General features: G+C 33.9%; 1 protein-coding gene across 2 annotated transcripts in view; it reads left to right on the top strand.

Moving 5' to 3' along the window:
• TBCA (tubulin folding cofactor A) overlaps positions 1–17,778 on the top strand; it is a 116,655-nt gene that overhangs the window by 77,298 nt on the left and 21,579 nt on the right. For both annotated transcript variants that reach the window (XR_012471931.1, XM_074203653.1), the window contains exon 2: positions 14,181–14,286. Coding sequence is in view for 1 of the 2 variants with exons in the window: in XM_074203653.1 (XP_074059754.1) it covers positions 14,181–14,286 (106 nt within the window). In the remaining variant the exon portion in view is untranslated. The remainder of the gene's footprint in view (positions 1–14,180; positions 14,287–17,778) is intronic.

Below are 17,778 nucleotides of genomic sequence, written 5' to 3'. Positions count from 1 at the left end.
CTCATTTGATTTTCAAAGTCTTTTTTGAGCTCTATCATAGCCTGAGCCCAACTTCTGTTTTTCTTGGAGTCTTTAGATGCAGGAGCTTGTGCTTCCTCATCTTCAGACTGAGTATTTTGATCCTTCTTGGGCTCATTTGCAAAATATTTCTCAATGGTCTTCCTCTTGTTTCTTTGTTCATTTTCCCAGCCTAAGCCTGTTTTTTGGGCGTGCTTCCTGACCTTTTTGGACAGTCCCACAAGGGTCTCAGTGTGTGAGGCTCTGTTCTCCCTCCTGGTCTGTGAATGACCATAAGCGCCCCCCTCTGCCACGGGGCTGAGGTGGGGGGGGGCCCTGCTGTTCTATGGGGGGTCCTAGACTGGGATCAGGATCTGAATGTGGTCAGAGCTGCAGAGTCCTGTTCCAGGGGCAGAGGACAGAGCTCTGCAGTCTCTCTTTCTCTTCACTCCCCTCCCTCAGCTCAATGGGCTCATGCCCTGGGAGCTCCTGCTTACTGGCTCCACCTGCTTCTGTTTCTGGGTCTAGGCTGTGGAAAGACCAGGCTGCTGGCTGTGTGCCCTGAGGGCTGGGCTCCAAGTGCTTGCTCTGGCAGAGGTCCCCCGCTGTTCCCCCACTTTGTGCTGGTGCTCCCCGGGATGCAGCTCAGGAGACTCCCCTGCTGCTGTGAGCTGAGGCTCCCAGCACCCTGGGGCTGCCTCCAGGAGGCTGAAGTTCTTTGGCTCTGGCGGGCCACCCCTTTGGCGGGCCGCCCCTCCGGGCCCCTGGGGAGCAGAGCCTTTCTGCTCTTTTCCAGGTTACCTCGAGTAGGAGAACTGCCTCACTGGGTCCCGTTGTGGGTTCTGTGTCTTGAAAGTTTAGTTAGAGTCCTTAGTTCATGAGTTTTTATCAGAGAGCTCCTAAGACTTGATCCCTTCACGTGGCCATCTTGGCTCCGCCTCTGTCTTTGTTATTTATATGGTTAATTATTCTTATAGTTTTCCTAATATTGAACCAGTTCTACATTCTCTGTTTAAATTCAATCTAGTCTTTGTGTATAATCTTTGCTTTATATTGTAAATCTCTTTACTAGGATTTATTTTCAATTTTTTCATTGATATTCATTTCGGAAATTTGTTTATAGTTTTCTTTGTCTGTTTTCATTCTTTTTAGTTAGATAACAAGACCATATTTATGTCATAGAAAGAATTTATTTGGTCCCTTTTTAATAACTATAATTTTTCAAACAATTTATGTGGAATTAGAATTAAGTGTTTTTTTTAATGTTTGGTAGAAATCACATGTTAAACCATCTGATTGTTTTGTTTTTTTTCTCCCTTAGGGAGTTCGTTTATGCCTTTTTTTTTTAAGAAAGGACTATGAAAGTATGGTTTCCTGTTTTGTTGTTTTTGTAGATTATCATCCATTTCATTTAGATTGTCAGTTTTATTGACCAAATTTCTGCTAAGAATTGCTTTTATTTATCTTCATCAGTGGTTCATTCACCTGTTTCATTTTTTATATTAGTAATTTTATTTTATTTCTTTTTAAAGTCTCAAAATAGTCATTTTATCTTGTTTTATTGTTTTTTAACAGTTCCTAGTGTAATTATTCTGTTGATTTTTCTTTTTTAAAAAAGTCATTCATTTACATTAATCTTCTGCAAGTTTCAGGATTTCCATGATGTTTAAAGAGAAATTTTAATTGTTTTGTGTACTTTTTTTTTTTTAGTTGCATGTCTGATTTGTTAATCTTTCCTTTCTTTTTTAATAATGTAAGTGTTCGACAGCTAGCCAGGTGGCATAGTGGATAGAGCACCACTGGTCCTGGAATCAGGAGGACCTGAGTTCAAATGTGGGATGTCATACTTAATAATTACCTAGAAGTGTGATCTTGGGCAAGTCACTTAACCCCATTGCCTTTCAAAAATAAAAAATAATAATAATGTAAGTGTTTAGAGATAAAAATGTTCCTCTAATTACTATTTTGACTGCAACCCATAATTTTGGTCTTTTGTCTAATTGTTAACATCATCTTTAATGAAATTACTGATTCTTTCTATGATTTGTTCTTTGACCCACTCATTCTTTAAGATTAGAACATTTAGTTTCTAATTAATTTTTATCTATGCTCAAAGGCTTTTTTATTGAATATAATTTTATCGCATTATAATCAGGAAAATATGCATGTAGTAATTCTGCCTTTCTGCATTTACTTGTGAGATTTTTATCAGCCTAGCTGAAATAATTATATTCCTTTTTATTTCCATTTAATATTCTACTGAAGTCTGTCATATCTAACTTTTCTGAAATTCTGTTATCCTTCCTCTTCCTGTTAACTTTTTCTTCCTTATTCAAAAGTTAGATTTATCTTGACTGGAGAGGGGTAAACTGAAATCTCATAATTTTACTATTTTCTCCTGTAACTCATTTGATTTTTCCTTTAAGAATTTGGGTGTTACACTCTTTGGTTAATATTGCTATTAATTCATTGTCTATGGTTTGGTCTATATGGAATACATTAAGGTCCACCACTTTTTTTATCCTTTTTTCTCTCAGTTCAATTACATTTTTCTTTAAACATTTCAGTTCTGTGCAATGGAAGTACACATATTGATCCACTATCTATGATGCCTTTAACCATAATATATAATATAAACTCCCTCATCTTTTTAACTTGTCTATAGAATATATTCTCATATTGTTATATAGGGTTTTTTTTTAGTTTCTCTGAATGTAATAGATTTTATTCCAGTTCCTTATTTATTCATCTGTTAATCTTTGTGTTTAAAGTGTATTTCTTGTAAATAATAAATCCATTCTCTCTTTTTTCATTTTATGGACAAATATAACCCCTTCACATTTATAATTATGATTGTTAATTATTTATTTTTCCCTATCTATACCTTTTATAATTTTTTTCTTCTTTACTTCCACCCACCTTCATAAATAAGAAAGTGCCATTAAAATAAAGTTTTATTTGGCAGTTATGATTTTTTAAATTGAACATTTTATTTCTACTCTTGCAACTCTTTCTATTACTTTACTCTGATGTTGATCCCGTGTTTTTGTCTTCTTTCTTTTAATTTTCCCTTCTTATTTATCTCTCCAACATTCAAATTAGTTATGATTATGCCTACCTCCTTATCTATCCTACCTGCTCCTAGACCCCTCTTCACTTCTCATGTCCTTAATCCCTTCCTATTTCCCTTTTGAATTTATTGTCTATTTTTGTTGCAATATCTGTGGGGTTTTTAAATTTTTGTTCAAATGTCCTTTCTCTGATTCAAATGAAAGTTAAGTTTATTAGATGCCTTTTGTCCCCACTTCTTCCTCTGTAGGGAATATAAAAATATATTCTTTATCCTATGCCATTCTTTTATGTGATAGTGATTTGCCTTCTCCTTTCTTCCTTAATTCATTTCCCTGCTCCTCTCAGCTTTTTCTTGTCATAGGACCAGTAGAACAAAATCCCTGACAACCCTATGACATTTTTAACCTTTCTCTATGACCTTTAGTAGTAAAGGACTCTGAGAAGACATTTGTTTCATATCCCTTAGTAATATGAAAACAGTAGATTTCCCACATATTCCATTTTTTTTTTGGTGCTATTTCCATTTCAGATTGCCTTATTTTGTTTTTGTTTTTCCCTATTGTGAATGCTTGGGAATTCTATTCACTGTTTCATTCAAGGTCCATTTTCTTGCCTGTAGAATTTTACTTATAAGTTATCCTTAATTGTAAAAGTGTTATCTCTTGTCTTTTGAAATATCATATTGCAAGCTCTCCTTTACTTAAGAGTTTTTTGCTAAGTCTCAGTGATCCTTGGTATTTGAACTCCTTTTTGATTGCTTGTAATATTTTTTTTTCTTTCCCTGGAAGTTCTAGAATTTGACTCTTAGTTTTCTGGGAGTTTTTAATTTAGAGGTCTCTTTCTTGAGGAGACTGGTAGATTATTTCTCCTTTGTTCTGAGCAGTGTTTATTTGTAATTTCTGGAAATAAAACTTTGATCATAATTTTCAAGAAAGATTAAAATTCTTAGATTATTTCTCCTGAACTTGTTCTCCTAGACTTTATCTTTTTGATAGTGTGTCTTAGGTTTTCATCTGTTTCTCCTCCCTTCCCCCATCCCAAGTTTTTAGTTTTATGTAATGTTTACTTTTTGTCTTTTTGAGTTACTCTTTTCTTTCTGTTTTTCAGGGCTTTTAATTCTTAAGTGAGTTTTCCACAGTTGTAATGTGCCAGTTTTCCTTACCATTCTGCCTCTTGAATTTTTCTCTTCTGCATTTCTTGTTTTCCTTCCTTTCTACAATTCCTGTGGCCAGGATATTTTTTCTTTTAATTTTATCTGAACTTGTGGAATCTCTATTTTCCTCGGGGTTTACTTTTTAGGCATCCCTCAAAGCAAGGTATTTATTTCTTCATTGTAGTAAGAGTTTTCCCTGGTTTATTCATTTTATCTATCTTATTCTCTAGGTCTGGGGTAGGGAACAATAGGACTGTGCTTCGATCAGTCTCCAGAACTGAATGGTAAGGGCAGTCTATTGTCTTAATGGTGAGGATATCCATTCCTGAATATGGTGACTCAGACTAGGTCCCTCCTTCAAAGGACTCTAGGATTTGTCTAGGGGCTCCCTTTTGCCACAAGGCCTTATAGGCTCTGCCCTGGAGCCTTTCTACATGCTGGACTCAGGAGGTACTGTAGTATTTATCTCCTGACACAGGCAGGAGCAGCTTTAGCTGGATTTCGCTTGGGGTTTTTAGCTGGATTTTGCATCTGCATACACACACACACACACACACACACACACACACACACACACACACACACACACACACCCATCTTCAAGTCTTTTTCTGTCTGGACTCCTGTAGCTATTAGGAGTCTAGTTTTGCCAGTGCTGTGAGCTGCTGCTAGGAAAAGTACTGAGTAATTCTTCCCAGAGCTTCCTGGGGCTGCCTGAGCTCTTTTTGTGTGTATCCCAGTTTATTTATCCCAGGTTCTTCTCAAAACCCCTGGAGTAAATCTTTTGATTCCTAAGCTAGATAGAGGAGTTTGCATATAATCCTTATTTCTTTTTAGAGTGGTATATTTTGTCCAGTTATTATTTATTTTTTAACATTTTTTAAAGATTTGGGTATCCAGATTCTTTCTCCAATTTCTCTTTCCTTCTTTGAGAAGACAGGCAGTTATACATGTGAAATAATGCAGAACTAATTTCCATATTAGCTAAGTTGTTTTAAAAAAGAAAATGAATGTGAAAAATTATACTTGTTAGTATTCAGTTCTCTCTCTGGAAGTTGATGGTATTTTTCATCATTAATTCTTTTTTGTTTTAAATATTTTATTTATTTTTTCCAACTACATGCACACAGTAATTTTTACCAATCATTTTTTTGTATGATTTTGAATTTTACGTTTTTCTCCCTCCTTCCTTTTCTTTTTCCCTTCCCCTGGCAGAAAGCAATTTGATATAGGCTCTACATTTATGGCTATGCTAAACAATAGATTCATATAAATCATATTGTGAGAGAAGAATCAAATCCAAACAGAAGAAGAAAGAAATTACATAAAATATCAGACAAGTTTTAAAAATTGAAGATAATAAGCTTTGGTCTTTATTTAAATGCCACAGTTCCTTCTCTGGATATGCATGGTATTTTGCATTGAAAGTCTTTTAAAATTGTCTTTGATTATTCTATTGCTGAAATGAGCAAATCCATTATAGTTGATCATCATCATGTTGTTATATGATGTTCTGGTTCTGCTCATTTCAATCTGCATCAATTCACACAAGTCTTTCTTGACTTTTCTGAAATCCTGTTCCTCATGATTTCTTAAAGAACAATACAGGTTCCATCACACACACACACACACACATCATGATTTCTTCATCCATTCCCCAATTGATGGGTATCCCCTCAATTTCCGATACTTTGCCACTACAAGAAGAGCTGCTATGAATATTTTTGTATGCATCATTAATTCTTTGGAATTATCCTGGATCAGTTTTGCTTAGAATGGCTAAGTCTTTCACAGTTGATCAGCATATTACAAATTGCTGTTACTATGTACAATATTCTCCTGGTTCTGTTCATTTCACTTTGCATCAATTCGTATAAATTTTCCCAGGTTTTTTCTGAAACCACCCCATTAGCCATTTCTTATATCACAATAGTGCTCCATCACAAACATAGTCCACAATTTGCTCAGCCATTTCCCAGTTGATGGACGTCCCTGGATTTTTAATTTTTTGCTGAAATGAACAACACAGAAGATGCTTTAACTAGAGTTTAACATAGAGTTCCTTTTCCTTTTTTCTTTGATATCTTTAGGATATACATACCTAATAGTGGTATTTCTGAGTCAGAGAATATGTATAGCTTATAGCCCTTTGGGCACAGTTTCAGGTTGTCTTCTGGAATCATTGAACCAGTCCATAATTTCACCAATAGTGTATTGCTGTCCCTATTTTTTTACATCCCCTCTAACATTTGTCATTTTCTTTTTCTGTCATGTTAGCCAATGATAGATAAGAGGTGGTATTTCAAAGTTGTTTTAATTTGCATTTCTCTAATCATTAGTGATTTAGAGCATTTTTTCATATGATTATAGTGGTTTTAATTTTTTCTTTTGAAAACTTCTTGTTCATATCCATTGACCATATATCAATTGGGCATTGGTTCTTAGTTTTATAAGTTTAACTCGGTAGCTTATATATTTGAGAAATGAGGCCTCAGAGAAACAATGCAAAAAAAAAGTTTTCCTCCAGTTTCTCTCTTTCCTTCTATTTGTCTATATTGGTTTTGTTTGTATATAAATTTTTTAATATCATGTAATCAAAGCCCTTCTTGGTTATAACTTCACCAACAATCAAGGTTGTAGTTTGGATTTGAACCCCACACCTCTAACTTCAGAGACTATATTCTTTAGACTGTGCTATATATTGCCTCCCATAAAAAGATGGGGAGTTGATCATGTCACATCAGCAGGAATTTATTAAGCATCTCCCACATGATAAGCACTATGCTAAGAATTAGGAATCAGAAGATGAACAAAAAAATGAGAAAGCTTGGCATTAAAGATAGTAAAAAGTCTTATTAGGATTCAATGTAATAACAAGATCTTAAATCTTATTAAAATTCACTTCTAATTACTTATACCAAAGCCCCCTCTGTAACAAGGAAATGACCCTTTGTACTTGAAGATTATGCTAATTAGACTCAACTCCCTTCCAGTCTGGAAAGACTGCCTTTCATCCAGCTAAGTAAACCAAGGACCAAGTTTGAAGGGGTTCCTAATGAGGTTAACCACCAGGTGTTTATATAAGAAACAATTGATTGATTATTGTTTTTTGTAATTGAAGGAAACCATGACATCATATGAATAATAGCATGACTTGTACATTATATTAATTATAGTGAAGGGAGTGTTGTGCATAGATGTCCTCACTGTCTCATCCCATGACCTGATCTAGTAGGAAGCCGAACTTTTGGTGATGATCAGGATACAATATACGAAGTGGTATAGTAGATTTAGCAATAGACCTGGAGTCAAAAATACCTCTGTTCAAATTTGGCCTGTTACATACTAACTATACAGTCTGGGAAAGTCACTGAACTTCTGTTTGTCTCGGTTTCTTCTGTTGTCAAAATGGTGATAATAACAGTATCTACTTCACAGGGTTGTTGTAAGAATTGGATATTTGTAAACTGTTTAGCACAGTGTATGTAGTACATACTAAGCACTATGTAAATGCTTATTCCACTCCTTCCCCTTTCCCTCAAGGGAAAAAAAGTTTGCTTGCTGTAGTCATAACTAAACAGTCAAAAATATTTTTATTAAATTTTGATTTGAATAGTGAGTTTTGAATTGAATTTGAATTAACCGAATTGAATTTTGACTATAGCGTCTTATCTGTAGTTCCCATTAACCATTTTAGAACAGCTATAATCTAATATAGGTATATATTATATAATATATATGTGATAGAATGATATTTTAAAAGATTCTTAAGCTTTTTCACTATCCTGCCAGATCTCTAGCCTCACATCCACCTCCCACTGTAAACTTTTGACTGTGCCCCAGGGTCTCTTAGCTCTCTTATAGGTGAGCTTTTACCAAAGTTTCACACCGTCATGTCACTTTCCCAGCTTCTCACTATTCCACACCTGGCTTATATTCTTCTCCCACCCCACCTTTTTTAAGAATTTTTTTTATGTATTGTCTTTCTCCATTTGTATTCCTGGGACTTAGCTGAGTACCTGGCACAATATAGGCACGTAATAAAAGCTTGATCTATCTATATTTGTCTGTGCAATAAAAGGCTTATTTAACTAGAAAAAGAAAAGGATTAAATTTTAGCAAATATAGTTGCAGTTTTGAAAATTGTATTTTGGCAGGAGTAGCAATCATGAACTTAGACAAATCAAAAGTAAAAGCAATTAAAAGAGATATTCAGGGAAACTACATTTGCTAAAACATGCCATAGACAATGAAGTAATACAAAAAAATTATAGCAGATTTCTCATATAAAGGCCTTATTTCTTAAATATATAAATGGTCAAATTTATAAAAATAAGATCCATTCCCCAAATTATAAATGATCAGAGGATATGAGGAAGCAGTTTAAAAAAAAGAAATTGGGGCAGCTAGGTGGCACAGTGGATAATGGCCCTGGAGTCAAGAGAACCTGAGTTCAAATGTGATCTCAGACACTTAAGAATTACCTAAGCTGTATGACCTTTGACAAGTCACTTAACCCCATTGCCTTGCCAAAAAATAAAAGATTAAGAAAAAAAATCAAAGCTATCCATAATATATGAAAAATGCTCAAAGTCACAATCAGAGAAGTGCAAATTAAAACAAGTCTCAGCTACCATCTCACATTTATCAGAATTGATATGCTGAAGGGGATATGGAAAAGATAGCTGCATTAATGGACCTATTGGTGGACTTGTGAAGTGGTCCAACCATTTTGTAGAATAATTTGGAACCACATCCAAAGGACTATAAAAGGCATACCCTTGGACCCAAAAATACCATTACTGGGTCTGTATCCCAAAGAGATCATATAAAAAGGAAAAGAACCTATATGTACAAAAATATTTTAACAGCTTTCTTTGTTGTGGCAAAGAATTGGAAACTGAGGGGCTGTTGATCAATTGGGGAATGTCTGAACAAGTTGTAGAATGTGATTGTGACTAAGGGGATGGATGAAATGAATAGAACCAGAAAATCATTTTACACAGTAACAACAATATTGTAATATTGATTAACTTAGCTACACTGATCAGTATAATGATCCAAGTCAATTCCAAAGTATTCATGATGTCAGAAATGCTGTCCATCTCCAAAGAGAGATCTGGTTGAACTCTGAATGCAAATTGAAGTATAATTTTCTCACTTTTTTTCTTGCCTTTTTTTTGTAATGTGACTACTATGTAAATATGTCACATTACTTCACATGCATTGTTAAAGCTTTAACTCAATCTCTCTCTTCCCCCCCCCCCCCATTTTCATCCTCTTCCTCCCCCCCATCCCTTCTCCACCTCCTCCCTGCCAGACCTTGGGAAGTCTACTCTGTCAGGTCAGCTTCTGCCTGGAGCCCAAGTCCTCCATGCTACTTCCCTGACCCTTCTACTTTTATGTATCCCCTCTCCCTCGTCCAGTTTCCTCTTATGTACTGTAGCCACTTGTTAGAATGTGAACACTTTGAGGCCAGGAACTATTTTACTTGTTTAACTTAGCACATTACTTAACAGAACAAGTGGAAATTTTGTGTTTCATAATTACAGCTGAAAAGGGGGAAGGTTATATCAGATGAAGGACTAGAAGAAGGGATAAATAAGAATGTCTGGGAGAAATGTGATATTGGGGATACGTATAAATAGAAAGGGAGAAATGAGAGAGTCATTGTGATAGGGAGAAAAGCAGAGCTCTGTAAAAAGAAAAAAATGCTTGTCATATCCATTATATGGATAACTAAAAGAATATTAGAACATGTTATCATCTATAATGACTACCCTTTGCAGAATTTATTATTTTCAAAATGTCATAGTTTATTTTGTAAGTATTACCTTCCCTTGAATTCTAAAGTTTCTATTTTAAAAAATGGCCTAGTTTTTAGAAATCTACTTTGGTACCTTATAAGTGCCAGTTTACTGATGATAACTTTTCAAGTTTCTCCCAAATTGACAACATATTTTATTTCTTTAAGATTAATTAATTATGGGCAGCTGGGTGGTACAGTGGATTGAGCACTGGCTCTGGAGTCAGGAGGACCTGGGTTCACATCTGTGTGACATTGGACAAGTCACTTAACCCCATCAATAATTTTTTTAATTAATTAAAATTTGCAAATGACCAGGCCCATAAAGAAAGTTCTCTTTGAGGCTGTATTATAACCCTGAATATCTTATGTGTTCTGTTTCTATCACATACTAGCACTATGATCTGGACAAACAGTTTAATTTCTCAGTAGCTAAAGACAACCCTCAAAGACTGTAATTTTCAGAGCAATTTAAGATCCACAGTGTTTCCTTAACCAGTGAATTCGCAGGTATAGATCAAAAGGAAAAAAAAAGAAGAGGTTGGGAAGAAAAGAACTGATTTTGAATAAGTCATTGATCCTTTATAGGCCTTAGTTTTCTTTTCTGTAATAGATAGCATTTGGACTATATAGTCACAGAAGTACTTTTGATTTCTTAAGTTGTATGAAAATCCCACATCTGAGAATATTCTGGATTTGGAGTCAGAGGACCTGAATTAAAATGCTCGCTCTGCCAGTTCTATATGACTTTGAACTAAGAATTATTGAGGTAGAGCTAGAAAGAACCTTACAGGTTATAGAGTCCAAACCCTGATTTTAAAGTTGGGGAAACAAGTCCCTAAAAGGTTTAAATGAATTGCCCTACTTAATGGCAGAGCCATTATCCAGATTTAATTCCTAGAACACCTTCTTCATCATTCTTTCCAAGCTTTTTGGGTCTCAATTTCCTCATCTGTAAAATTAAGAAACTGGACTAGATAACTATTCCAGCCATAAGTTTATAATACTGTAATCTATTATGTCAGGGGTTCTTACATTTTTTGGGTGTCATACACATCTGAGTGAAGCCTATGGACCCCAAAATAATATTTTTAAGTGCATAAAATAAAACATACAATCACAAAGGAAACTACTTATACTGAAATATAGGTGATCAGCATATTTTAAGAATCAAGTTCATGGATCCCTGATCTAGAACTCTTACCATGCAATATGCCTAGTCTAAGATCATATAATAATGATAAAAGATATTTAGGCATCAATAGTAACATTTTCTGTTTATGTGGTTATATATTCTCTCAAAACAGTATTTCCCATTATATAATTACACTTTCAATGTGACAATTCAAGTCCCTTAAAAATATTAAAAGTATAATCCTTTCAAGTAACATACCAAATTTAGTATCTCCATCTTTCCTTTATCCAGTTCCCCTACAGTGAACTGTTTTTTTACAAAATATTTTTACCTATTATACAAAAGGTAGCTATTCAATACACTTATCTGGTTATATTTCAGGGCTGGAAATACGAGAGAGCATATTTGGTTCTGGATCAGGACTATCCCTAGGGTCTACTCTTGTCCAAGATAGGTCTAATAAGTCTCAAGAATTTTCAAGGGAAAAGGACAGTGCTAGAATATCCTTTATAATATACATAAAGAGCTTTATAAATTTTAAAGTTGCTATAACAATGGTATTAATCAACAAATGGATTAATTGCAAGTTATTTTTTTCTTCAGGTTTTTTTTTAACCTGCAGAGCACATATGTAAATGTTATAACAGGTTCCCACTTTTCTGCCCATAAGGAAAATTATTAACCACTCTCTGCATGTGGCCAGAACAGGATCATTTCATTTTTATCAAATTATGTGAAAGAATCAATCAGTAGTCATTCTCTTCCAAAGCCTTCAAAAAAACCTTCTCTGATCTAATACAAAAGTTCTAAACCCTGAGGTCCAAGGATAGATATCAGAGTATCTAATGAACTTGGATGGGGAAAAAAGTTTCATCTTTTTTCACCAATCTCTAACTGAAATTCAACATTTCCATCAATTATTTCAACTTCATGCAAAGAGTTTTCAACATTCATTTTTTGGTAAGATTTTGAGTTCCGTATTTTTCTCCTTACCTCCCTTTCCTCTCTCCTCCCCTAGACAGTCAGTAAACTGATATACATTATCTATGAATAAGTTAAACATATTCCCATATTGATCATGTTGTATACTTTACTTAAAAATATTGTTTTGAGAAGAGTTCTGCAGTTTCATGACACCACCAGAGGAGTTCATAATACCAAAAATGCTGAACTCTTGGTCTAGACAAAAGAAATTCCTGTATAAGTTAATTTTTGGAGTGTTCTTTTGTAAACTTCTTTCACTTTATTCTGCTAAATTTACAATTAGAATATTAGAGCTAAAATACATAATATCTCAGCCAATGTATTTCTAAATAAACATGTTTAATCAAGACTGGTAAATGTCATGAGAGCATTTTAAAATTTTTTATAAGAAGAAAGAACCTTTATGCAATAAAATATTTATCAGAGCATTTTTTGGTATGTAGCAAAAAACTGGAAACTTAAGTTGATTTCCTGTTGATTGGGGAATGACTAAACTTATTGTTTCAATGAAATGTTACTGCATCATATAATCATAGTTGGAGGGCACTTTTAAGAACCATCTTATACAATTCCTGTTTTGACCTTGAGTCTGAGGCCAACAAAGACTATGATTTGCCTAAGGTCACACATAGGAGGTAAATATTTCTACTGAACCTTGATGCTCACTTTACTTTTCTAAAAGGAGCTGTGAATAAATAGATTTAAAGTAAAGATAACCAGGAAAAGTATGTACAATAACCACAATAATATGAATGAAAAGAACTATACCATATCAAAAAGTATGGGGCTGAATGCTGCAAAATTATAACAATATTAGTCCTAAATAAGAATTAAAAACTGCAGGTGTGGAACTCTGCAGATGCCAGCCTTTTTCAGTGTATTGCTGGTTAATTTTGCTGAACTTTTTGTTCTCTCTCTCTTTTATTCTTTGTAAAAAAAGGACAGCTCCAAGAGGGTGGGATACATTAGGAAATGGAACTATATAAACAGAAATATCCACAAAATTACTTGAGGGAAAATAGGATGTTCTGGTTAATTGAATTTTCTGGTTAACTAAGTGTAATAATTCTTTTTTATAAAGATCTTTTAAGATTTACAGAACACTTTTCTCGTAATAGCCCTTTGAGAAAATAACTGATAATTTTTATTACAACCCCTGCTGAAAATCTTTTTATTTCCTGTAGTAATAATATCCATTGTGCAGAACATAATTTACTTTTAAATGATTCAAAATCTTGATTTTGATGCTTCTTGTCCCTTTCTTCTTTCTCATTGGGGTAGAGTGTGAGACAAAAAATAGAAGTTGGAGTATGTTCAGTTGCTTTTGTGTCTAACTTACAAAAATGGTTTCTTTAAGTAATTCATATACTAATATGCAAAGCATTTAAATGTTGGAACTCTTAATTTCAATTTATATAATGCATCCATTCATTACCTATGGCCTTTTTGTGGCCTAGAAGTAAATCCTGAATTCCTGAAGACAAATGCTAGTGAAGCATGAGCTTTTTTCCCCCTGATGCTATAAAACTAGAAAAACTAATAGATGAAGAAGAGAAGATTGTACCTTTATTAGCCAAGGACTAGACTAATTAAGATTGAGAAGGTTTGGCAACAGATACTCAACCATAGTTACTCATGAAGACAGTCAATATCTCCTTCCTCCAATCCCATACTCAACCTCCATGCCCTTTTAAACTTTCTCCCTAACTCTAGTAACCTCCTTTTATGTACTGAGGGATTATACTGTGCACAGGTGGATTGAATTATAGTTTTAAAGTATAACAAGCACAGACTTTGATTCAAATTTAAGATTTTTAATCACACACAATTTAAGTACAAATAATGTATCTTGATTATAGATATAGACATGATAGACCACTATGTTTCCCACCCTCCCAAATTTGTTTATGTGCTATTGGTTTGTGTTTTAAGAATCTCTGTTGTTTTGTTTTCAAAATTGTGCTTTCTAGCCATGACATATTTTCTCTAGAAAAAAGAAAATTCATTTATAAAAAAATATGATTTATTTACAGATTGGTCAAAGAAAAAATGATGTATGAAAAAGAAGCCAAACAGCAAGAAGAAAAAGTTGAAAAAATGAAAGCTGAGGATGGTGAAAACTATGCCATTAAGAAGCAGGTAAAATTATATTTTGAATAAACATAAGGAAAACTTAATTGAAACAAATATGTATTTAGCTTAATGAATATTTTCCCAAACAAAAACAAATGTGAAACACATTGCATTAAAGTATCCTATAACTGTATATTTCTCTAAATAAGCTGACCCCCTTAGAATTACAAATGAAAAATATGAATGAAAATACTTCATAGACCATTATAGTCTATTTATTCACTTAAATTCAACAAATGTTTATTGATAACCTAAAGTGTATAAGGGATTAGGCTATAAACAGGATACAGAAACAAAAGTAAGGCTACTTACCCTCATGGAGCTTTCACTCTTCTTGGAGTATAACAATAGAGATAAGTCACTAAAGGAAGCTTCCAAATGGTATAGTTGAGCATAGAATACATTCTGAACCTTCAGAGTCCAAAGAAGGTGAGGACTGAGGAAAGATGCCCATTAAAGAGATCATTAACCACATTGAGGAGCTGAAGTCAGATGGCCAGGGTTTGTGAAGGGGGTGCTTGTAAAGAAGCAAAAAAGACAGCAACAAATTTAATGGTGAAGGAAAAGGTTTAAAATGTAGCTCGAGAAAGATATAGGCTCAATAGAAGCGCCCCCCCCTCTCTTTTTTTAATTTTAAATTTTAAAATATTCACTTTGAACTTAAACACAAAAAGACCTCAAAAACAAAAACATAACCAGAGCAGATTGTGGTAAAGGTGCAAAGGAGGGAAATGAGTAAATGGAAAAAAGCTAATGATGGGGATGATATGAAAGTACAAGTAGAGGATTGACCTTTTTGAGGAAAAGAGATACCTTTTTCTCACATTGAAGCAAAAGAAGAATGCAGGGGAGGAGTCTATAAAGTAGAAAAGATAAAGGAGCTCTCAGCAGTAAATATAAGTTGAAAACTATGATGACGGAAATATCCTTCAAAGAATACTACTTTGTGATAATTCCTTAAAAATGCCAGTTTTCTTCATTTTTGTAACTTCATTTTAAAAGGATTTTAGTGTTGTAAAATCTCACCACCCTACTAGGCAACTAACTTCTTTGAAGTATTTCATCTCCTTACTTGAGAGAGCATTATTCAGTCTATAAATGAATGTATCTGATCAATGTATCTGCCTTTTCTGGGGTGAGGAAGTGGGAAGTCATAGTCATGCAATTTCTACCCAAACTAGCCTTTTCTGGTAATGAAACTTCCAGTTATCCTTCAGGAAATAATATGATAATTATTTAAAATTATGCTACATGGAAACAATGTAAAGACTACAGACTGCCTTTTGAGGGGGGATGGGGGAGGGGAGCGAGATTAGGGGAAAATTGTAAAATTCAAAATAAATAAATACATTTAAAAAAATAAAATAAAATTATGCTACATAAAATTCCAGATGTTATGTCAGCTATACTGACCTTTGATTTACATATTTATTTAACAAATAAATATAAATTTAACAAATTTAATTACTTGGATTAACAAATTGAAGGGAATATTAATGTATTAGAAGTAGTATATAATCTGCTAGAAGCCTCTTGTTGGAATACTAAACCTATGCTGATTTTCATTCATTCTCTTTTGTTTAGGGAACATTTACAAAAAAGATGTTACAGATTCTGTAGCTTCCTTCCTTTTAACAAAAATGTCTTAAAAGAGAGGGAAACAGAACAGTTCAGACTAATACATAATCGTGCCAAGTACACACCTGCTTATTCTGCCCAACTGTGTGGTATTCCATACACATTGGCCCTTCCCTTCTGCAGAGAAAGGGATTGGCAAGATATTTTCCCATGTTTTCAAAGGCAGGTCTTCTTTCTCCCCCCACTCTACCAGAAAGCTCACAAAGTCACAGCTTTTCCTTCTCTGCTTTATCCTTAAATTGGAGAGAGAATGTTTCTTTTACTCAACAAGAGGCAAAAGCCATTCCAAAAAAGAGTTTTTAAAAGCTATAGACAAAAAGGAAGAAGATGGGTAAGAAAGTGAAAAGAAGAGAGTCATGAAATTAAAGAAGCTCAGCGAATCAGCATATATTTATTAAGCCCTGACAATGGTCCAGGTATTGTGTTAAGCACTAGAGATATATAAAGAAAAACACAGCAAATCCTATCTTCTAGCAACATAGATTCTCTTAGAAGTAGACACACAACAGACATAGACAAAGAGAAAAGAAAAGGCAAGGGCTCCTGCAGAAAGTTGTAGATTATTTCAGAAAGAAACTAGAGATTTTTAAGATGTGGAGATGAGGAGGGAAACCATTGTTAGGGATAGCCCACAAGTAAAGTTTCCAAGATAAAATAAGGAATATCAAGGAAATGAATTTTGTTTGACTCTAGAGTGTATGGAGAGAAGTAATATATAAAAATGAATTTGTAAATTCAGTAAAAAAAGGTGATAAAGTAGGTTTGTAAATTGAATTTTATTAGATAAAAATTTTCAATTACATTATTACAAACACACCATTGATATAGGTAGCTGATTTGTTGAAATCAAATTAAAATCAAAATAACCAAGTTTCCAATCATTCTGGAAAGGAATTTCAAATTGTGGTAAAAATAGTTTTTCCTTGCTAATTATGTACCTCAAATAACAACTTGTTCTGCCAATAAATTTTAAACCCAGAAATGTTTAATTGCTACGTTAGTTTGGGAAACTCTTAAATTTCAGAAGGAAGAATGGTGAAAGAATATGAGAAATATCTCAAGAAAGATTAAAAGAGGAAAATATATTAGGAAAGTATAAAGACTTACTTGAACTGGTACAGAGTGAAATGAACAGAACCAGAAGATCATTGTACACAGTAGCAGCAATATTGGGCGATGAACAACTGTGAATGACTTAGCCATTCTTAGCAATACCAATAATCCATGGCAGTCCAAAGAGACTCATGATAAAAATGCTGTCCACCTCCAGAAAAATGGCATCTGAATATAATGCCAAAGCATACTATTTTTCCCTTCCTTCCTTCCTTCCTTCCTTCCTTCCTTCCTTCCTTCCTTCCTTCCTTCATTCATTCCATTCTTCATTTCTTCCTTTCTTTTCAAGTTTTCTTCCATAATGACTAATATGGAAATGTTTTACCTGATTGCTGCTGTATAGTCTATATTATATTGCTTACCATCTCAGGGGAGAGAAGGGAAGGAAATGATAGAATTTGAAACTAAATTGTTTTCATTGTAGTTGGAGAAAAATTATTTAAAATTTTGTACAGTTAATATGAACCTTTGATATCCTTCTGAATATTCATCCTACTGCATAATATTAAAATAACCAAATGTTGGGACAGCTAGGTGGCATAGTAAAGAGTATCAGCCCTGGAGTCAGGAGAACCTGAGTTCAAATTTGCACTCAGACACTTTAATAATTACCTATCTGACCTTGGGCAAGTCACTTAACCCCATTGCCTTGCAGAAAACCCCAATTAAATAAACAAACAAACAAACAAATAAATAAATAAATGAATGAATAAATGAAGTAAATAAATAATCAAGTTTTCAATCATT

This window comes from Macrotis lagotis, chromosome X (genome assembly GCF_037893015.1).
Source record: "Macrotis lagotis isolate mMagLag1 chromosome X, bilby.v1.9.chrom.fasta, whole genome shotgun sequence".
In the NCBI taxonomy this organism is placed as follows: Eukaryota; Metazoa; Chordata; class Mammalia; order Peramelemorphia; family Peramelidae; genus Macrotis; species Macrotis lagotis.
The sequence above is the reverse complement of the archived record's forward strand: the minus strand, read 5'-3'. Positions and strand labels throughout refer to the sequence as shown.